Source organism: Elephas maximus, chromosome 19 (assembly GCF_024166365.1).
Source record: "Elephas maximus indicus isolate mEleMax1 chromosome 19, mEleMax1 primary haplotype, whole genome shotgun sequence".
NCBI classification, from domain to species: Eukaryota; Metazoa; Chordata; class Mammalia; order Proboscidea; family Elephantidae; genus Elephas; species Elephas maximus.
In genome coordinates this window covers 34385925-34408944 of record NC_064837.1, presented here as the reverse complement: position 1 = coordinate 34408944, position 23020 = coordinate 34385925, and the positions used below count along the sequence as shown (strand labels likewise).

Sequence of the window (23020 nt, the reverse complement as noted above, 5' to 3'; positions counted from 1 at the left end):
AATATGGCATTGCCTTACTTACATAAAGACAGGAATAGGCAAAGTGTATAGAGACCGAAGTTTATCAGTCGTTACCAGGGGTAGGAGGGAGAGGGGACAGAGGGTTATTGTTTATGGGGCACTGACTTCAGTTTACAGTGATGGTAAATTTACATTAAGGGTAAGAGTTGCACAGCCAATTAATGTAATTGCTGTCAATAAGTTGTACACCTGTAAAAATTGTACCTGTCACAGAATCATACCTATAAAAGTTAAATTGGCAAAAATGGAATGATACATTTACAGCAAAAAAAAAAAAAAAAAGATGTTGAGGCTGCTAATATACAACCAAACACCTCATGAGATTTGGTTTCTTGGTTTGGAAGTTCAGAGTAATGGTTTCATGGGACATCCCAACAAATGGGCCTAATGTGTGCACTGCTTCTGTTCTGTCTCCTAGTTTGTTGCATAGTGTCTGGGGTCTTAAAAGCTTGCAAGTGGCCATCCAAGGTACCATTCACCTGGATCAACAGAGTAGGGAGTGTCAGGAATAGGAGGAAGAAATGGAGTACATGGCTAACTGTCTTTTTTGCCATGAGACCAGAAGAACTGGGATGGTTGGTGCCAGGCTATCATTACCAAGTATTTTGATCAAAGATTCTACAGAAGAATCTTCATCAAATGGGGGAAAATACAGAATTTCAAACTCTCATGTAATTCAGATTTTCTGGAGCCACAGAAGGTGTATGAACCCCTGAGGCTATTGTCCTGAGATAATCTTTAAACCTTAAAACAAAAATATCCCGACGTCTTCAAACCAAACCATAGTTTAGCTTGCACCAGTAAAGAACGTCTGCCTGGAGCATTGTGCTCTTCTAAGATCTATCTATATGGGATCAAGTTGACAACAGCAACTTGATAGAAAGGAATCTTAGGGGGCGGTGAGTTTATGTTAATGGTGGAGGAAAAATTTGGAAAAGGAGGGTGACTTGAATGAAATCAATGTCACTGAACTGTACATGCAGAAATTGTTGAATTGGTGTATGTTCTGCTGTGTATTCTCAACAACAAAAAAAACTGTTTTTAAGTCTGCCCACATAGTTCACTATTGATCTTAGACCTTAAATTTGTGCTGTCTTGCTGCTTATATTAAAGTTAACTTCTGGCTAATATTAAGCCATTGGGAGTTAAAGCCAGCTACTATTGGCCTGTTACCAAAATTCTCCCTAGCACCAGTATAGTTCTTAGGGACATACTGAATTTCGAAATTGTCAGGATTGCCTCAAAGGTTTTCAGGGAAAATGGCCTCCACCAAGAAAAAAATCATGACGTTATGTGGCTTTTGGGAGCTTGGACCTTTTGCTTCGTATCCTGGGTACCTGGAATTACGTGTTAAGTTATAAAGATCAAAACTGAAAAAAAGGTACCCTTAAATAACTGAATTATTAGTTCCTTACGTTCTGGGTAAAGAACAATTGGAGTGTTGGGATGACAAACTCTATTAACTTTACCCTAAGTTCCTACATGGGTCCATCAACACCTGCAAGTTGCTTAAAAGTCGTTTCACAAGTTTAAATGCCTTCAATATTAGGAGGAAAAAAAGTAAAGGAATTTTTATAAGTTATACTTAGAACATTTGGCCAGTGTGCATCAAAGGAACATGAAGCACTGCATAGGTACGTTATACCATGGGTATAAAACCTCAATCCTAATCCTCAAGACTCCCATCGTGGGTGGCTATACCATGATCTATTAATAAAGGAGGCTATCAGTCATCCAAAGTGGAAGGAAGGAAACAAACTTTGCAGTTTGAATCCAGTGGGAATAGCCTTGAACCACTGATCCTCTGAGGGGAACAGCACCAGTTTTAAGGAAGAAGAGTTACTGGCATCAAGTATCCAACCATGACATAGGAAAATGTTTTCCCACTCATAACCTAGATTTATCCTGACCTGTTTGTCTCTCAAATATTTGTGGCTTCAGTACCTATCACTCCAACTATCAGGACCATTTAACAATTTTTTTTTTTAGCCCAAGATGATAACTGTACAAGCACATAACAGAAAACATGGGAACGGATTTTATTTTCATCTCAAGAATATTGAATTTGGGGGAAAAAAGTCAGCATACATTGTTAGAATGTGACTTGTGGTGGGACCAGCATCATCATACAAAATTCCACTTAGTAAAGTTTAAGGTGACCAGTGACTTTGTCAATTAGGTCTGCTGGTCCCGGCCCAATTCCTAGGACAGTCCGAGAGCCTGGTGCAATCTGAGTACGTCCAGCATCTTGGATTAAACTTACAGTCAATCCCAGCATTTTGGCATGGGTCAATAATTCAACCAGGGTTTCTTCATCAGGGGCTTTGACCACCACTTTGGGCTGGCCACAATATTCCCACTCTTTGAGCAACTCAGGGTTTCTTCTCTGAATTTGCTTGTAGGCAGAAACAGCAGCATGAGAGCACTGGGCAGCCACTTTCCCTTTTCCCATCTTTAAGTCATTTCGAACCACAAGAATCATTTTGTATTCTCCGCTCTCTCCTAAAATGCTGGCTTCAGTCCCGGTCTCTCTGTCTGTCTCATTCACTGAGCTTTTGGGGATCATTCCAAAGCGTACACGGAGGCCCCAGCCCAGGCACATGCCACAAGCAATTCCGACAGCCAAGCTGAGTGCACCAGGATGAGCCAAGTAATCCATAACCAAGAGTTTGGAGAGCATCTTAAAGGAAAGAAAAATGTTATAACTATCTAGCAGTGAAAAATTTTAGGCTTGTCAGATAAACTATGACAGTATATAACCAGCAAGCAAAACTTTAAAACTATATGAGGTCGCCCACAAAATAAGCAAAATGGATCTTGTATGTTGCATGCATGGACGCTGTTTTTCCCCCCGGGTACTATAAAAGATTCAAGCATACAGGTGAAGCAGTCTAGGTCATTTTGTATTTTAATATGAGCAAATTCTACAGTTCTTGGATTCCTGAGTCTTCCCTAAGTCTTTGTGGAGAAAGGAAATGTGTTTTATCAAGATGCTTAAAGGATCTAAAGGAATCAAGAGTAACTCACCCCTTGTCTGCAATACAGTGCTTATGTAACTGTGTCTTCATTGTACAGTGGTTCTCAACTGGGATTATACCAACCCCTCAGAGTAGCTGCCGGTTGTCACAATAATGAGACTAGGGTGAGGTAGGCTACTGGCATTTACTGGGCAAGGGATGCTAAAAGTCCTGCATGATGAAGCGTTGTTCCGTTAGATGGTACTGTAGGTGAAAAACTATTACTACCCGAGACTAGACCCCCAACTCCATTTTACATATGAACACAAATAATTTTTTGCATGGTTTTAATATACACTGAATTTTCCAGAAATGTAACTAACATATAAAAGAAGGGAAGATCAACCTTTATCCTTCATTACAGGTAATCCCCAACTTAGAACGTATTCAAGTAATGACGAACCACGTTTACAACCGTCCTTTTTTATGTGTGCACATCTTATAGTTAGTAATATGTACTATACACATGTTGCAAGGCGTAATTTGCTGATGTTACCATTCTCATGCCAACCCCAAAGACGAAGGTCAGATTTATAAAGATACTGATAATAAAAGGGAATAATAATGAAAACTTAAAAAAAAAAAAAAAAAAAGAGGTATTCGACTTACATCAGAACTGATGAGAGTCACTGGAATGGAACCCTATCATAAATCAGGGTAAAATACCTGTATTTCAGAAAATCCTATTACCCTAGCAAAGCTGTTCACAATATGAGTCACCAATAAAATACCTCTACTGGTCTACATTTGAGACAGTTGGATTCATAATGTTCTATACATAGGTATAAGCAACTGCCAGTTTCAGGCATCTTCTAGTGGAATAGTGCCCAAGCATTTATATATTGACACACTCAGGGCCACCACATTATAGTCCATGCACCTGGCGCCCTGCATAGCCATCCATGTCAGCCCAGCAAATGTATATTTTAGCATATTTTCATTTTATTCTCCTTTATGTCAAAATTAGGACATTATATTGAAATTATATAGTAGGTAAATTATACAGTATTAGCGATATTTTCATTTCAGGATAATATAAGGGATGTTACAAACTTTTAATTCAGATCTAATGCATACACCATAAAATCCATCCTTTTAAGCTGTACAAATCAATGGTTTTTAGTACATTTACAAGGCTGTGTAACTATTACCATTATGTAATTCTAGAACATTCTCATCACCCCAAAAGAAAACCAGTACCCCTTACCGGTTAACCACCAGAACCACCTCCTCCTAGCCTCTGACAACCACTCGTCTACATTTTGTCTCAATGAGTCTGCCTATCCTGGACATGTCACATAAATGGAATCATACAATATGTTTGTGTCTGGCTTCTTTCACTCAACATGTTTTTAAGGTTCATCCATGTTACAGCATATATCAGTATTTAATTTTATGGCCGAATAACATTCCATCGTAAGGATATGTAGATTTTGTTTACCCATTAGCTAATGGACATTTGGGTTGTTTCTACTATTTTGGCTATTACGAACAATGCTGCTAAGAATATTTGTGCACAAGATTTTGTGTGGATATGTTTTCATCTCTCTTGTGTATGTACCTAGGAGTGGATTTGCTGGATCATATGGTAACTCTAGGTTTAATTGTTTGAGGAATTGCCGGGCTGATTACCAAAGCAGGTGTAATATTTTACATTCATTACAAATGATTTGTTATAAAAAGTACATGTTGGGTCTGACAGGGTTGAGAACCACTGCTCTAGTGTATTATGACTCTAATACAGCAGAAAAAACAATGCCTTTGGAAATAGATATGCATATAAATCATGACTGTCTTCAGATCTCAAAGCAGGATTGGGAAGTAAAGGACAGTAAATGAGATAAGCTCGGCCAATAGGCCTTCTGTAATTGTCAGAAAGGATTCCCTGCGCAGGTTAGAGTGCTGCCACTAACCCAGTGGAAAGGTTTCCAGCTCGAGTCCACCCAGCGGGGCCTCAGAATAAAAGCCTGGAGATCTACTTCTGAAAAATCAGCCACTGAAACCCTACGGAGCACAGTTCTATTCTGACACACGTGGGGTCGCCATGAATCGGAATGCCATGAGTCAATAACAGCAAATGGTTAACTGGTAGAGAACAATGGGCTATGTTTAATCTCTGATGAAAAAGAAAATAAAACAATGTCTATAAGGTCTATAAATACAATACTCATGATGTCTCCAAATTATAAATTTAAGACATTATAATGCTATACTTATATCTTGCTTTTAGAGGCTGGATGTAAGGCAAAGGTGCAGTAGACAACCTTGCAATTTCAAACTCAAACCTGTGATGGCCAGAACAAAACTAATTTCCCTGAAACTGGTACTTAATGTTATAAAGCCCACAATTTTTTCATTTCCCTGGAATCCAACAGAATCCTTTACCTTTCAGACATTTCCTGAAACACCTACTGAAAACCCTCTGCATTTTGTAGTATTTCACATTTCCCTTTCTCATGTTTCAATGCTTTCTGGAGCTGGAAGTGTTATCATTGCTACCTTCTTAAATGCCCAACTTCTACAGACAAAAAAGGAAGAAGGCCAGGAGAATATGGTGAGGAACATATTTCCAGAAGGATGTGGTCAATAGCAATTTGTCAAATACACTTTGTCCACTAGTTTTAGCAAAAAAAGGGTTATTGTCTTTGGTGGGACAGAAGCTAGTTGAAGTGGAATCAAGAAATAGATAATTCAAGAGAGCAGGGGAAAAAAAAGCGAAAGATTTTAAGGGGACATGGAGATTAGGAAAGTTTTTTTTTTCTCTTTAAGATGCAAACATAAGTATATTTAAATGCTGAGTATAATTAAATGTCCACGGAAGGGCGCCAGAGGAAAGGTAGGTAATTCCAATGCCAGGTAGTAAGAGGGAGGGGATCTAAAGCCCTTAAGAGGGAATGTGGTCTTAAAAAGGAGACAGGGCACCTTTCTCAATGTGACAGAAGGAGTTTTAGATGCAGATAGGTCTGTGGATTTGGAGGCAAGAAGTTATTCCTCAGACAGAGAGGTTGTGCAGAAGTTGGAAGAGAGAAAAGGAAGACTGATAGTTGTGGCAAAATACAGCAGGATTGCAGAGGAATGTTGAAGACATGTTTAGAATTAATAATGATTTTATAGTGGTATAATACTGAGAAGTTGTTGATTTCTCCAGCAATACTTAGCAGCCTGAGTACAGGCACAAAGAAAGGCGATGGTATTATGGATTGAATTGCGTACTTCTGTCCCCCAAAAATATGAGCTGGAATCCTAACCCCTATACCTGTGGAGGAGCCCTAGTGGTGCAGTGGTTAAGAGATGACCAAAAAGGCTGGCAGTCGAATCTACCAGCTGCTCCTTGGAAACCCTGTGGAGCAGTTCTACTCTGTCCTATAGGGGTTATTGAGTTGGAATTGACTTGACAGCAATGGGTTTTGGTTTTTTTGTTAATATCTGTGGATGTAACTGTTTGGGAATAGGGTTTTCTTGGTGACATTAGTGAGGCCTTACCAGTGTAAGCTGTGCCCTAAACCTAATTGATTCTGAGTTATTAAAAAAAAAAAAAAAAAAACAGATTAGACACCGAAGCAAACACATTTTGGGGGAGAAGCCATGTAAGGATCACCAAGGAACACCTGGGAAGGAACTGCCATGGCTGTGACCCTGATTTGGACTTTTAGTCTGCAGATCTCTGAGAAAATAAATTCCTGTGATATTTGAGTTACAGCAGCACTAGGAAACGAAGACAGATGGCTTCATACTTCACAGAGAAATAGAAGCCAGAAGACTGAAACTACCTAATTTCTGCCTCCAAACATATAAACTGACCTGAATCCAAATTCATCCTTCATCCTCTCCACCTATTTCAATGGACAGTTGGACTCATCCAGGCTGGCGTTTCACCAGGAGTAAGCAACCAGGACACATGGGGCAAAGAATTTAGGACGAGGGCAAGAATGTCTGAAGTGACAGACCACGACATCTATATTCTTAGAGAGTGATTTAAGGACAGGAAGATGACAGAAGACATCCACATGCTAGTAAAGAAGAGTAAGCTGGAAAGGCAGATGGCTGTGGTTAGAGAGAGGCGTGAGGCTTTGATTTTGCAGATGGAGTATTACAATGTGATACAAAGTCCAGCGTGTAGCTAAGGAAGAGGTATCTGGAGTGTGGTTAGAAGTGTGTCACTAAGCTCATCTACTTTCTTAATTCTTTTATTTTTATGATATATTGCCACCTTCCTTCCACGAATACTGACTATCTACTCTGAGCCAGGCCCTGTGTTAGGCTCTAGAGGATAAAGCAGTGAACAAACCAGAGTTCCTTCTCTCATGGAGCTTACATTCTAGTAACGGTTTGGAAGTAGCTCAATCTTATTCTGAATTTTCTTCATTTTATTATAATAAAACTATGTGTTCATTGTTCAAGGCTTCAACAATACTTTCACATGTACTGTGTGATCTGATCTATTTAACAGTCAGAAGTTAGAGTTATTCCATATCAAAAGTGGAAAAGTTGAGGCCAAGAGAAGTTAAAATCAACAAAACAGAAGTTTGCTGGCTACCTACTTATGTGCCAGGCATACACCTTGCTCAGCTGGGAATGTAAAGTGGTAAACAAGACGGGTTCACACATGAGTGGAGCAGACAAATGATTACAAGATTGGTGAATGTTATGAAGAGATGCTATTAGAATCGGCTTTAACCCAGTTTAGGAGGCCAGGGAAGGTCTCCGTGTGAATAGCTGACATAAGGCTAACTTCAAAAATGTAAAGATAATTCATATCCCAACTTTCCCACTTCATCATTCTGACACCAGCCACCATGTGGCACTTTCTCTGACCCTAATCACCCACAGCTGGGTCTCCACAATTTAGGACTCTCCTCCCCTTCCCCACCACCCCCCCTCCCCCAAAAAAACCCCAAACCCATTGCTGGTGAGTCGATTCCGACTCATAGCAACCTGCCATATCTTTCTCCCATGGAACAGCTGGTGGGTTTAAACTGCCAACTTTTCGATTAGCAGCTGAGTGCTTTAACCATCGTGCTATCAGGGCTCCTTTCTGTCCTTCCAGCCCATGCTAAATAGGCAAACACCAGCATCTCTGCTAGCTCTCACTGCCCCCAGTGGATTCAATAATTTGCTAGAATGATTAACATAACTCACAGAGACTAGCTGTACTTACAGTTACCCATTTATTCTAACCAGGAAGAATACAAGGTAGAGACCATCAGGCAAGGTCTCGGAGAGGTCCTGGCACCACACGATTTCCATTGTCCCCAGGTACTTGCTGTGCTCTCTCTCATGCTGTGGTGTGATGGCTAGCTTTTGTGTGGCCTTTCTCGCCGTGGTCTTGTAACTCCCACAAGTTACAAGGTGCGTGGGACTGTGCAACTAAGGTAATTGTGGCCCACCAAAGGGATCGGTCAGTTTTGCCATCCCACTGGGCTTAAAAGAGAGCCAATTCCAAAGTAAAGAGAGGGTCCCACCACCACCAAGAAAACAGAGCCAAGAGCAGACCATGTCCTTTGGACCTGGGATCCCTGTGCTGAGAAGCTCCTGGAAGCAGGAGACACACAGCCATACAACACTGAAGATGGCAGGAAGTGGTGACAGAGAAACACAGGCAGGAAGACAGTGTAGTAGACTTCCTGGCCCATGGAGAAAGCTGAGTGCCTTTGGGCTGAGGCTTAAGAGTGCCTGTGAGCACTTACTGGCAGACCCACAAGAGCTTTTTAACATTTGCCTGCACAGGGCAGAGGCAGAGGGCCAGAGAGCAGCGTGCCTCACAAGCACAGCTGAGAAGGGGTTGTCCTGATGGAAGAACTGTATCCCGAGCATTGCTGAACCTGAACTGTCACCTGTTACTTCCCTAAACCATAGCAACTCATAGCGACCCTACAGGACAGAGTAGAGCTGCCCCACAGTTTCCAAGGAGCGGCTAGTGGATTTGAACTGCCTACCTTTTGGTTAGCGGCCAAGCTCTGAACCACTGTGCCACCAGGGCTCCCTACGTCTACTAGTGCCCTAATTATCTCTCGCCAAAAGCCTCCACAATTACCTGACCTAGCTCTATTTTTTCCACTTTTGTGTCACTCTTGCCCTAGTTCATCTGCCCATTACAATTTCTAAAACAAAGATCTGATCATGTACTTTCCCTGCTCAAAAATCACCGGCTAAACGCCTAAAGAATAAAATACAAATCCCTCTGCACGAATTCAAAGTGCCACACAATTTGGTTGTAACCTATCTCATTCTTCTAACCTCCTCTCCCACTACATACTGTATCGTTCAGCCACACCAAATTACTAGGCTTATGTCCTTTCAAGCAGCAATTGCTCCCAGAAATTTTCTGTTCTCCACTTAAACAAATCCTATTCACCCGTAAAGCCCTACTTCAAATGAAACCTGTCTTTTGAAGTCTTTGCCATCCCCCCCGTCAGGCTTAATTATCTCCTCTTTAGAGTTGTTTTAACGCTTATTTATAAACACTGTAACTTATTCCCAGTGTCTAGTACAGTGGTTGGGGCATAGTGTTAAATACCTCTCTAGAAAATATGTCTGTGTAACACATGAGGTTAAAATTTTAAACCATATTCTTAAAAACCTTTTCATTCCCCGCAGGGCTCTAGAGATTGAAACGCCGTAGTTAATAAATATTCAGCAGACTGAGGCCTGTCCGATATTTTCCCACATTAGCAGGAGCGCAAAGACGCTGCCTAAATGGAAACGCTGCCAGGGAACTGGAAATTCTGGGACCTCCTCTCCACCAACAGTTTGGTCCTCTTCAAAAAACGGCTGACAAAACAGAATGAGAGGGCTTCAGCGGTCACTGGGCGGGAAACAGATTTGCCAAAGGAGAAGAGGGGGAGTATGGAATGAGGCGGCAACAAAGGTTCCAAGTGGAAACAGAGTGAAGAGGGATATCCCTCCCTTTCGCCCTCTGAGAAGTCGATTTACCTAGATTATTGCTCGTCCTTCTCACTCGCACCTTTCCTTTCTTTACTTCTGGGAGCGAACACACGTCCTTCGCGCAAGCTACTTCTTCCGGGTTTCCGTGATAATCACTTCCGGAGCAGGAAACGCGAGGAGAACAATCATTTTTTTCTTCTCGCCCCGCCCACAGGGCTCGACCTGAGCGCGGAACTGAAATCCCGCGAGGATCGGCGGAGATTGCCGAAAGGAGGGAGGAACGTTTCTCCTACCGAGGAGGTCTCCCGGGGGGGAACTGGACCGGAAGTGACGCAAGTGAGTTCCGCTTGGCCGGAGCCCAGCGGCGGGTGTGAGAATCGGTCAGGAGTCGCTTCCAGGATCCTGAGATCCGGAGAAGCCGGAGTCTGAGCGGGTAGGTAAACGAGCGCTGGGAATAAGGAATGAAGCCTGAGACTGTCCTCAGAGCCGGACTTCTTCTGGAGCTCTTAAACTTAAACGGTGCAGGTCTGGGGCGTCCGTGATTTCGACTTCAGCGGTATTTTCGGGAGCTGCTGACTCTATGTCTCAGCCTGGCCGTAGCTAGGTTATCTGGGACACCTCCCCACGGTTGGCCGCCGAGACATTGAACCCAGACATTTGACTTCCGACCGTTCGTTAGACTGGGAAACCGTTCTAGGCTTCGGTAGAGAACCCACCTCCCATCCCTCCCGGAGTATGCGAGACCTGGGAGTAAATGGAGAAGGTCTTCCCCGTTGATGACCGAGCTTTTTCTGAGGATCTGTCGGTTTGAGTTCTCCCCCCCACCCACGCACTAGCGCGTGATGCTAAATGCATCCGCTCCTAAGCAAAACTCAGGCGTGCAAGTACCATCCCAAGTGGCGGAGGAATGGGGCCTTCGCTCTGTAGAGCCTTTGCAGAGGACCTGCTCGAATCGGATTTCCCACTGCTTTCGGGAAGAATAGTTCTCTGCCTTTTTCAAACCCCTGATCCCTGTATTTCATTGCAGTGGAGATATTTGCAGTAAAACATGAAGATCGACTTAATCTCTAAAATTCCAAGAAGCCATATGTGGTCCTGTGTCACACGGCCGCAATTACTTGTGACCTCCAGTAGATTTTACACAATTATCTTTTCATTTCCTGCAACTTCATGCAAAAATCTCCTAATATATAGCCTCTGGCACTGTTGACCTGTCTTGGCTCCATATTGTAACAGTATTGTCTTTCAGTTTTTCTTTGGGACTTGTCACGTATTTTGTAAACACTGCACTGGTCATTTGGAGAAAGTTGTATTTCTAGTTTTATAAGGATACAGAATTGAATATTCTAGCTGCTAGTATCTGTTACTTGTATTGTCATTAGCACTTGATTTTAATTGTGTTTTTTTGGAAACCCTGGTGGCGTAGTGGTAAAAGGCTACGGCTGCTAACCAAGAGGTTGGCAGTTCAAATCCGCCAGGCGCTCCTTGGAAACTCTATGGGGCAGTTCTGCTTTGTTCTATAGGATCGCTATGAGTCGGAATCGACTTCAGGGCAGTGGGTTTTGGTATTCTTAGCATAGAAGATGGTAGGGAGAAACTGTTATTTACTAGGAAGTATTTTATGCATTCTAGATTGCTTTTATTGACCCTTGGAAGAAGGATGGTGGTACACAGACAAATGTAAAATATATATGAAATGACTCTAAAGTAGACGTCTTTCATATTTACTTCTTTGTTGAAATTGTTTTAAGACATCAAGGCTTTTTTTTTTTTTCTTTTGAGGGATATATCCTACTTGAATACAGTTGATTAATACAACTTAATTCCTGTGACTCACATTCCAGAAGAAAATACATGTATATTCAGGTTTCTGAAATGCTTCCATAAGTGGTTTAATGCCTTTTAGCAGCTTGCCTATAGCTAGTTTAATCAATTTGTTGTTTAATTTGCATGGTGTTCTTATTTCTGAGTTAGAAAATTTTTTACGCTTGTCTTTGACAAGATTTTTGAGATGTGTAATTACAAAAGTTAGATGTTACTGTCTAATAAATTTGCTTACTGATTTTATAACTGCCTATAAAAATGGCATGGTGGCATCTAACCTCCTCTAACTTCACAGGGGGAAAGGAGAATCAAGATCAGCAGCCCAAGGCTGATTCCTATGAGGTGGAGCTCACACTTGCCTCCCCTCCCCGCCATCTTCACTGCTTCTCACACCAACCATCCCTCCCACAGCATTCCCTGCTTCTCTGCAGAGTTCGGTAATTCATTGCAGTGGCCACACAGAACTCACAGACCATTCGGTTATAGGGTTTATTAAGGAAGTAAAAGGTTACAGTTAAGGTTCAGGAATGCTCAGAATACAGTTCTTCAATCAGAACAGCCTCTTCTCAGCCTCTCTCTGGCCCTCGGCCTCTGCCCTGCTTGGCCAAGTGTTTCAAAGCTCTTTCAGTTCTGCTGATAAGTGCTCAGAGGTACTCCATTCCACCAGGAAGGCTGGGGCCAAAGGTGCTCAGCCCTAGCTCTGTGGGTCAGCAAACCTAGCTACATGAAGCACCTGGAGGTACCCTACTCTGACAACAAATCTCCTGCCTGAAGGCACTCAGCTTTCTCACTCTGTGGGCTTCCACCTGCTGGTCTGCTGCCACTGTTTCTCTGCCACCTTCTTTGGTGTTAGAGCTCACTCTCTCAGTCTCCGGTTCTAGGGTCTTCTCAGTGCAGGGATTCCAGGTCCAAAGGACTTGCTTCACTCTTGGCTTTTCTTTTGTGGTGGTGGTGAGATCCCACCTCTGAGATGGCTTATTTTAAGCCTAGTGGGATAGCAAAACTGACCAGTCCCTCGTTAGGGTTCCATACACCTTATTTGCATGATCCCATCATCATAGGGGTGCCATGCACCTTATTTACGTTATTAGCAGGGTACTCAGTCCTCTTGGTGGACTACAAGCACCTCATTTACCTAGTCCCACTCAGTCATTTGGTGGGAGTTACAAAAATTATGGCTAGCAGGGCCATTTTAGGTAATTTACTGCACCCCACTGCCAAACCTGGTTTTATATTGTTTTTGTTCAACTCAGTTGTTCAGATACTAATTATCAAATATCTTGCACTTTTCCAATTTCTGCCTGCCTTTTGCTTGAATTGCTGCTGCTTAGGATCACAAAGATTAGTAAACTTTGTATCAGAAGACCCGAATTCAAGTTTGGTCTCCAACACTTACTGAGTGATGGCCGACAGGTTACCTGACATTCTGAGCTGGTCTGGGTTCTGTTGATAAAAGTACCTGCTCACCTTACATCATGGGATTGTCACAATGGTTAAGTCAAGTAAAATAATAAATGTGAAATCACTATGTAAATGAAAATACAGAGATACTGTCATTTTACTCTGAGAGCTAGTAGTATGTCAGTGCAGAGTACTGTTACTTTATATTCAAAATTTTGTTTTATATAAAGTGTATTCCTTTATTTATCTGAAAATATTATTGCGCGCTTTTCTGAGGTGATCTTTGTCCTACTTCACAACACTGTAAAAGCTAGCCAAGGATCTGCGATCCATTGAATTAGTCACCTTGGTTAATAAGTAGATGACTAGAAGATGAGTACAGTTTTGCATTTGGGAGTTTAAATCTTATCTTTCTTGGTTATCATGTATTGCCAGGTGAGAATTTCCAAGTGTACAGCAAGCTGAAGTTTTTAGTCCTTCCAACCAGTTGCCATTGGGTCAGTTTTGACTCATGGTAGCCCCATGTATATCAGAGTAGAATTGTGCACTGTAGGTTTTGCAATGGCTGATTTTTCAGAAGGAGATCCACAGGACTTTCTTATAAGGTACCTACAGGTGGGCTCAAACTGCCAACCTTTTGGTTAACAGCCATGTGAGTTAACCATTTATAGTGACCTTATAGGACAGAGTAGAACTGCCCCATAGGGTTTCCAGGGAGCGGCTAGTGGATTCAAACTCCTGACCTTTTGGTTAGCAGCCAAGCTCTTTATCGCTGTGCCACCTGAACTCCCTACTTATTACTAGTAAATAAGAAACCTTATCATTTCACTGAATCCCGCTGAAACCAATATTTAGTATTTGAAGGAAGCTTTGTGAATATATGGTCAGATTCTTCTTATTTAACAGAGGAGAAAATCTGGGCCAGAATCCATCAGTAATTGGCTTGCCTAAGATCATATGGCTTAGGTAGTGCCAGAACTTGAACTGGAACTAAGGTCCAAGTGTTCTTTCTGTTCTGCTAAGATTGTGTCCAGGCACCTTAGTATGGTTTGATAATGTTTCCTGGTTTGCGTGAAAATGTATTAAAGGGATTTATATGACACACATGTATTTTTTTCTTTTTAGTTGGTTTAATATAGGAAATTCTAAGAAGACAAACACTGTACGTGGCAAGATTTGCAGTGAAATGGAATAAGGAAAGAAAATTAGTTACAGTTTTCCGAACAGTTATTTCGAGTTCATGCTTCATAACTCTCAAGTATCAAGGTGTCTTCTTTCTTGCAAGTGGAAAAGACAGGATCTTTTTAACACACATTTCTACTCAATGAATTTTGTTGCTAATGAATAGGAAGAAGATACATTAATTTCTTCGTTCCAGCTTAATTCTTTTTTACCCAAGCCGTTAGTGATTTTTATATTTTGTTATGTTAATTGCCTATCATCTATGGGGTAATATCCCTAGTGATTTCTTTCTGGGTAAATAGCCACTGTAGGGGACATAATTGTCTGACATTTTGGGGACCCTTTTTGATTCCACTGATTTCACAAAACTTGGAATTGAACTCTAGATTAGAGAATCCTGATAAACCTAAGAAACAAACTGCATGAATTGGAGTGGTAACTTGTTGTTAGTTGATTATCTAGTTTAATGAAGATTTGCACATATTTTAGAGGATAAACTTTTAAAGAGCATATTGTCTCAAGAAACTCCTTATTTTGTCTGGAAAATTTGTATAGAGTTTGCTGAACTTAAGTATTACGCAAACCTAAATTCTTTGTCCTGATTTGTTTACTTATTTTTTATATTGGGTAGATCATTTAAAACTGTTATGCTCCTTGATCCACAGAAGGTTTTGGGATTTTGAACAGAAGATACTTTACTGTGTCAGGCAAAAGGTAACACAGCTTCCTTAAATTAAGCAAGGGCAACCCTTTGAGTAGTACTGTCACAGTTGGCCAACCTATAATTGCTAAAGAGTTTGTCGGTATTCCAGAAATGCTTAATCTTTGTAATGGTACATTTACCCCTTGTTCTTGGGTTCTTTAATAATAAATTTGGTTTTTATAGGTTATCTGGAAGGGGACTAGGACAGTAGTGTTAAGAGGCAGGCCTACAAAGCTAGACTGCCTTGTTTTAAATTCTAGCTTTGCTACTGTATGACCCTTAAGTGAATTAGTTACGTAACCTCCTCGGATCTCAGTTTCCTCCTAGACAATGAAACTGTTCCCGTCAACTCACAGCAACCCTATAGGACAGAGCAGAACTGCCCCATAAGGTTTCCAAGGAGCAGCTGGTGGATTCAGACTGCCAACTTTTTGGTTAGCAACTGTAGCTCTTGACCACTAGACCACCAGGGCTCCCCTAGATAGTGAAGTCAGGAGTAAATGAATAGATAAAAGTAAAGCATTAGAATAGTGTCTGGCATGTAGTTAACCATCATTGTGATTATGATCATAATCGTCATGTGGCCTGCTGAGCAGTTGCTAACAATTATTTCCTGATCCTCTTTTGAAAGCATGTCTTTATGTAGCTATGTACTTCATTATTGTTTGCTCACTATTAATGAAGACTCAATAAATAAATATTTCATTTTTTGACTGTTTTACATTGTATATGAGATTCTTAACCAAATGGGGCATTCTTGTTGACCATTCTCTCAACCCTTTTGTATTACTATTAACAGTTTAACATTATGGAAACCATGAAACAATCTGGGCATTGAAACCAATCATTCTTTTGATGTTTAATGATGTCTTCTAGCGCTGATTTTCTTTCCATGGTAAGATCATTTTGCTGTGAAATCGATTGCCTTATCTGTTCATTCATCCAGTGAGTGAACAAACATCTGTGCCCTAGTCCATACACTTGGTTCTGGAAAAAACAGTAGGAGACAAGACAGACATATGTTCTTAACAGGCATATATTCCTAAGAGAGAAAAATAAATAAATAGAGATGAAAGGATAAGCACAGTGTAATAAGTGTTATAAAGAAAGAAAGCTAATGTTGCTAGAGCACAGTGAACATGGGATACAGTGGTATGAGACGAGGTAGGAAAATAGGCAGGACACAAGTTGTGTAGGGTTTTGCAGGCCATGGAAATAAGCTTGGATTTCATATGAATGCAATAGTGAGTTAGTCTACAGTTTTAAGTAAGGAAGTAATGTGATTTTTAAGCCATTCAGTCTTGCTCATGTGTGAAGGATGAATTGAAGGCGACAAGAAGAGAAATGTAGAGAGCTTAGGAGTCCATTGCAGTAGTGAGAAGTAAAGCTTAGTGGGTTTGGACTTGCTTGGTACCTGTGACTCCTTCTGTCCCTCTAATTTCTCCCATTTGAAATGGGAATGTCTACCTTGTGCCTGTCCCACCATAGTACTTTGGAAGCAAATAACATGTATTTTAGGTTTCACAGATCCACTAATAGAAAGGAATTTTGCCCCAGGATGGAACGCGCCCAGAATCATACTTGAATTAGCTGATTCAGAAGATGAGATTTTGGCTTTAGAGTTGATGCTGGAATGGGATAAGACTTCTGGGACGTGATCGGGTGAATGTGTTTTGCATGTGGTAAAGGACTGAAGTTGGGGGGGAGGCAAAGGGCAGAATAATATGGATTGAAATGTGCCCCCCCCCAAAATATGTGTTGGAATCCTGACCCCTATACCTATGGATGTAATCCCTTTTGGGAATAGGGTTTTCTTTGTATGTTGAAGAGGCTCTATCAGTGCAGAAATCAACTCAGAATGGCAGTGGAAAACAAAAAACCTGTAAAAGGGTAAATTTTTTTAAAAAAGCTGTAACTAGGAGATTTTAAATGCTGAAGAAGCACTTAAAATAAATGGTTAACACTAAAACACATTTTATTTTTGACTTGGGCAGAAGTGCTCAGAAAATACTGCTGAAATTGGCTTACAAAGGTTCTTTGTAGGCTGTACATCCAGTGCTAAGACTACAATAATCCATTCATTTTAAACATTAGCCACATTTTACTGCAAAAACAATGCCAAACTAAATTACTGAATCTTCTAAAGCAGTAAACAAAAGGTTCCACTTTGGACTGTTAGGAGAGGGTAGGTCCCTGATCATATGTGCATTTATGAGCATCATTCCCATTATCTGCCATTGTTGTTAGTTGCTGTCGTTTCCAACTCATGGTGACCCCGTGTGTGCAAGGTAGAACTGCTCCAGAGTTCTGAAGGCCATGGCCTCTTGGAAACAGATCGTCAGGCTCCTCTGAGTGGGTTTGAACTGCCAGGCTTTTGGTTAGCACTTAACCATTTGCGCCACCCAGGGACTTTCTAGTATTAGACCATCCCATATCTGGATCCTACCTCCAAGTTTATTACTGTCTTGTTCTGTGACATTATACAAGTCCCTTTGTCTCTGAGATGCAGTTTCTTTATCCCTGAATTGTAGGGGTATGATTGGCTTAAATGCTGTTAAAGATTCTGTCTGATTTTAATTACTTGTACAAAAGTGCAAGTGGGTTCTGGTTTTGAAAGCAGTAGTATAGATGAGTATGTAGAGAATATTTAAGGCTCAGTGAATAGATGGCATCGTTATGGAAAGAATGTAAACAACAGAAAGGAGCCTAGCGCCAGGCTTTGAAGAACACTAAAAGGTAGAGAAGGAGTCCTGGTGCTCGGCTGCTAACTGAAAGGTCAGTGCTTTGAACCCACCAGCAACTCCTCAGGAGAAAAGACCTGGCGATCTGCTCCCATAAAGATTACAGCCTAGAAAACCCTGTGGGGCAATTCTGTTCTGTCCATAGGGTCGCTATAAGTCAGAATTGACTCGATGGCATGTAACAACTACAGCTCTTGGAGCAGGAGGAGCTGTCTGATACCAGAGAAATAGGAATCAGGAGTATTTTAAGAAAAAGAGAGTGGTTAGTTATGTTCAGGGAAGGTAAGAGGTTCAGTATGATGTCATGGAGGTCATTGGTAACTTTGAAAAAAGCAATTTCTGTTGATACGTTGAGACACAAGTTACATTGAAATGGCTCACACAGTGTTTTGGAGATGAGGAAATGTAGACTATGTATGTAGGCAACTCTTGAGAAATCTGTTTTTGAAGAAGGACTTAAAAATGGGAAGTACTGAACCATGCTTCTTTGATGATGAGAGTGATCCAGTAAAGGGGGAAAAAGTGATGACAGAAGTGGCTGAAGAGCAAAGTTCCTGGGAAGATGAGAGGAAGTGATATACTATACAGAATGTATCTTGACATATTGGCATTTGGCAGGTGAAGGACACTGTCCTAGTGGTAAAAAGAGAAGGCTAATGGGTGAAGATGTATGTATTTTAGTGGATTTAGTGGTAGAAGGATTGGGGAAATGCCCTCTGCTTTCTGTTTGCTTTATAATAAAATGAAATAGCGGCTGAGAATAAGAAGGGAGGAAATGGGGTACGAAGTTTGAGGAGAGAGAGAACAAGGAATTAAATAGTTGTGAGATTGAGAAAGAGTTTACTAGTAGGAATGAGAATCAATTTGAGGTTTGAGATTTGACATCTCAAATAATGCCTGGCACATACAGGGCGCTTAATAAATATTTGTTGAAAAGTGGCTGTGCAGTTGTATTTTTTTCCTTTTTTTCATTCACCAGTATGTTCAGTTGCTCAGACAGACCGTAAGTTTTGCAGTATGTGTGTGATTAGGGAAGAGAGGGGTAAAGGAACTAAGGATCTTTTCAGGGGAATTTGAAAAGGCAAAGAATAATGTAATATACTTTAAAAAACTTCCTGTCCTGAAGACAGCACAGCCTGTACAAGGCAGGGCCATGGTAGCTACATAGACACACCCCAACTCCCTGAGGGACCAAATTGCTGGGCTGAGGACTGTGGGAACCATGGTCTCAGGGAACATCAAGCTCAACTGGCATAACAGAGTTTATAAAGAAAATGTTCTATATTCTACTGTGGTGAGTTGTGTCTGGGGTCTTAAACGCCTGTCAGTGGCCATCTGGGACACTCCACTGGCCTCACCCCTTCAAGAACAAGGAATAATGAAGAAAACTAAAGACACAAGGGAAAGGACTATTGGACCACATCTACCACAGCCTCCACCAGACTGAGTCTAGTACAACTAGTCTACTACACTGAATGCTGTGACAGGGATCACAATAGAGGGTCCCAGACAGAGCTGGAGAAAAATGTAGAACAAAATTCTAACTCAAAAAGAAAGACCAGACTTGCTGGCCTGACCGAGACTGGAGAAACCCTGAGAGTATGGACCCCATACACCCTTTCAGCTCAGTAATGAGGCCACTCCTGAGGTTCACCCTTCAGTCAATGATTGAACAGGCCTGTGGAACAAAAGAAGACTAAAGGGGCACACCACCCTGGGATGGGAACTAAAAAGTAGGAGGGAACAGGAAAGCTGGTAATAGGGAACCCAGGGTTGAAAAGGGAGAGTGTTGACATGTCGTGGGGTTGTTAACCAATTTCATACAACAGTGTGTGTACCAGCTGTTTGATGCGAAACTAGTTCTGTAAACGTTCATCTAAAATTCAAAAAACAAATAAAACTTCCCATTTGGAATGGCTAAAATGCAAAAAAAGTTTTCGTGCTTTTAGAAGCTTACCTATTTAGAACCCCAGTATTTCTGAAAAGCTCAATTTGTTTGGCCTTATTTTATAGTTCTTTCTTTGGGAACAGTAAAAGTTTTTGAAACGTTTTTAAAACTGAATTTGTGAAGTAGAGTGATTAAAAGAAAGTGACTTAGCTCCCTAGATTATTTCTTATAAAACAAAATTTCAGACTATTGTTTTCTATAGAGAATTTTTGAGAAGAAAATGTCAATAGGCTGTTTTCTTTTTAAGCCCATTGTGTAAGAACACATTATGTGCTCAAATGAAAATTTCTGTTGCAATATCTTAAAAACAAAAACTTCAAATAATTGCACCATACCATTGTTATAAGTAAGAACTCAAATGGACCCAAATTGTTTTGGATAGAACTCTTTTTATCTCTTGAAGATGACACTATGGGACAGAGTAAATAGGGGAAAATAAGAATGTTTTACAGGAGGAAAGGTTTTAGGACATTTTCTTTATAATACAAGTCCTTTTGTGCCCTGTTCATCTCTTACCACAAATTAATTAAATTTTATTTATTGTGATTTAGGTGAATGTCTGTTCATCTCTAAAAGGAATTGCCTACAGGATTTCGCTCAATATGAAACCCACACATTTTAAGTATTTATAGAACTTAAGTTAAATGGCTGGAAGGTGAAAATCTTTAATCCTTTTCCATTTCAAACCTCCTCAGTTGAGTTTATTGCTAAAGTCCAAAAAGTACTGATTATTTTGGGAATCTATTAGGATGTTCTGGTCTTACGGACTTTAACAAAATAACTTTGTGTTTCTTTTTTTTGAAATTGCTTGGTCTACATTGTCTTTACATCTTCACAGAACTATGACTTAAAATGCAGAATCAAACTTTCAGCGTCTTTGCACTGTTCTGAATGTGTCGTCCTTGGAGTTCCCGTAGTTACTTTCTTTTTCATCATTATAACCAGTATATATTGAATTCATACAAAGGGTGAGATGATATATTAGTATATTATATGCGTTGCCATACAGATTAAATAAGCTGATGTTTAGAGAGATATAGAAACTTCTCTAAGCTCATAGAATAATTACTTGTGAAGCTTGAATTTGAACTCAAATCTCGTAGATTCTAAAACCTGTTTCCTTCCCACTAATACAAAGTCTTCCTGTCTAATAAAATTTATTAATTTTATTACACCTACTTCATTCTATTATATTGATTTCTTGTGCTTATCTGGCTTGCCTATCAGACTGTGAGCTTCTTGAGGATAGTGTCCATTACAGATCCCAGTATTTTTTAAATGTTTGTTGAATAAATGACACAGACATATTACTGGTAGGGCATGTGCTGTGAAGTTGTTTTTCTAGTGTAGGAGTTCCAAGTTTGCTGCTTCATATATGTCCTACTCCTTTGATGTATTGCCCTTTATGGTTATATATGCATGCGCATACATATACAAACACTGTTTTATCCTCGTGGCTATCTTTTGAAAGTGGGAGTTTGTGCCCTTGTTTTGTGGCCTCAGGAAATCAAGGCTGAGAGAAAAGACTTGTTCAAGGTCACACAACTAGTTGGCAGCAAATCTACAATTCCTGACTTTAAATTTTCTGATCATCTAGTCCAGGCTATCTGTGCTAATGAAAACCTATGTGTTATTTGCTTACTGAGAAATTAAAATGGCAAAAAGGTGTCCATAAATGGACTGTGTCTAAAAGAAGAGACTGTTGGAGTGATGAATGTATATTCTTTGTTCGTAGTCTATTTATACACTTCACTTGTTTTCCTTAATGAGGCGTAAATTTTGGAAATAGGGATTAGAGTTAAGAGTTTAGTCGGGGAATAAAATAGCTCCATATAAATTATAGAAAGATTGGGCCTTGACCATATTATATTCTAATCTGGTGAATACAAGTCTAGCATGATTTCTGGCACATATGGTGTTCAGATAATACTTGTTAAATGATTGGATCAGTGGTTGCTATGAGTCGTAATTGACTCAACGGCAACAAGTTTGTTTGTTTTTTTAATACAGTGATGTCTTGAGTTTGATTTCTTAATAGTACAACTCAAACTCATAAATATGAGCTGTCACTGAATCAGCTGGTAAAATAGAAAAATTTGAGCCATTTGATCGTTAGCGTACCATTAAGCTTGGGGCTCCTGTTAAATACACAGATAATGAAGGATTCGTAGAGTTCAGAGAATGCCATTCTTTTTCTGTAAATATGTTTATAGGTTTTTATACTTCCAGCTCATGACTATTTCTTTTCTTTTTATCAGCTTTATTGAGAAGTAATTCACATACCATACATTCACCTACTTAAACTATACAGTTGAGTGGTTTTTAGTATACTCACAGTTGTGCAGCCATCACCACAATCAATTTTATAACATTTTCATCACTCCAAAAACAAACACAATACTCATTAGCAGCCACTTCCAATTTCCCTTGAATCCCCCTAGCCCGAGGAAACCACTAATATACATTCTGTCTTTATGAATTTGTCTATTCTGAACATTTTATGTAATTGGAATCATGTAACATGTAGTCTTTTTGTGACTGCCTTCTTTCACGTATAATATTCTCAAGGTTCATCCATGTTGTAGCGCATATTTTTCATTTTTTTATGTCTGAATAATATTCCATTGTGTGGATATAAACCAAAAAAAACCTCAAACCTACTGCCATCTTGTCCATTCGGACTCATAGTGACCCTGTAGGGTTTCCAAGGCTGTAAATCTTTATGGAAGCAGACTGCCACGTCTTTCTCTTGTGGAACCGCTGATGGTTTCAAACCGTTAGCCTTTCAGTTAGCAGTCGATTGTTTTAACCTCAGCGCCACCAGGGCTCGTTGTATGTATATACCACATTTTATATATCCATTCATCTGTTGATGGGCATTTGGGTTGTTTCTGCTTTAGGGCTATTAAAAAAAAAATGCTGCTATGAATAGTCGTAGACAAGATTTTGTGTGGACGTAAGTTTTTTTTCTCTTAGGCATATAATTTCAAGGTGTATAACACCTAGAAGTGGAATTGCGAAGTCATGTTAATCCATTAACTAGTTTAACATTTTGAGGAACTGCCAGACTTTTTGAAAAGTAACTGCAGTTTTACATTCCCACCAGCAGTGCACGAGGATTCCAGTTTGTTGATATCCTTACCAACACTTGTTATTATCTCTCTTTTTGGTTATAGCTATCCTTATGGATGTGAAGTTGAATCATTGTGGTTTTGATTTGTGTTTCTTTGGTGGTGGATTATGTTGCACATCCTTCCATGTGCTTATTGTCTGTATATTTTCTTTGGAGAAATGTCTA

The 23020-nt window shown here is 40.3% G+C and overlaps 2 protein-coding genes across 2 annotated transcripts in view; one reads left to right on the top strand and one right to left on the bottom strand.

Annotated features, from left to right (window-relative positions):
- Positions 1–1075: 1075 nt before the first annotated feature.
- On the bottom strand, positions 1076–10060 carry PTRH2 (peptidyl-tRNA hydrolase 2). Its single transcript, XM_049858846.1, has 2 exons — positions 9972–10060; positions 1076–2701 (listed from the first exon to the last, which is right to left on the bottom strand). Exon 2 carries the CDS (start codon positions 2699–2701, stop codon positions 2162–2164), a length of 540 nt encoding a protein of 179 aa, XP_049714803.1. The 5' UTR covers positions 9972–10060; the 3' UTR covers positions 1076–2161.
- A 137-nt stretch (positions 10061–10197) lies between these two features.
- The window catches only part of VMP1 (vacuole membrane protein 1), a 121635-nt gene continuing 108812 nt past the window's right edge, over positions 10198–23020 (top strand). Inside the window, exon 1 of the mRNA XM_049861577.1 lies at positions 10198–10356. The gene's annotated coding sequence lies outside the window, so the exon portion shown is untranslated. The remainder of the gene's footprint in view (positions 10357–23020) is intronic.

Coding starts and splice junctions, on each gene's coding strand:
- PTRH2 (XM_049858846.1), bottom strand. CDS start 2,701: ATGCTCTCCAAACTCTTGGTTATGGATTACTTGGCTCATCCTGGTGCA.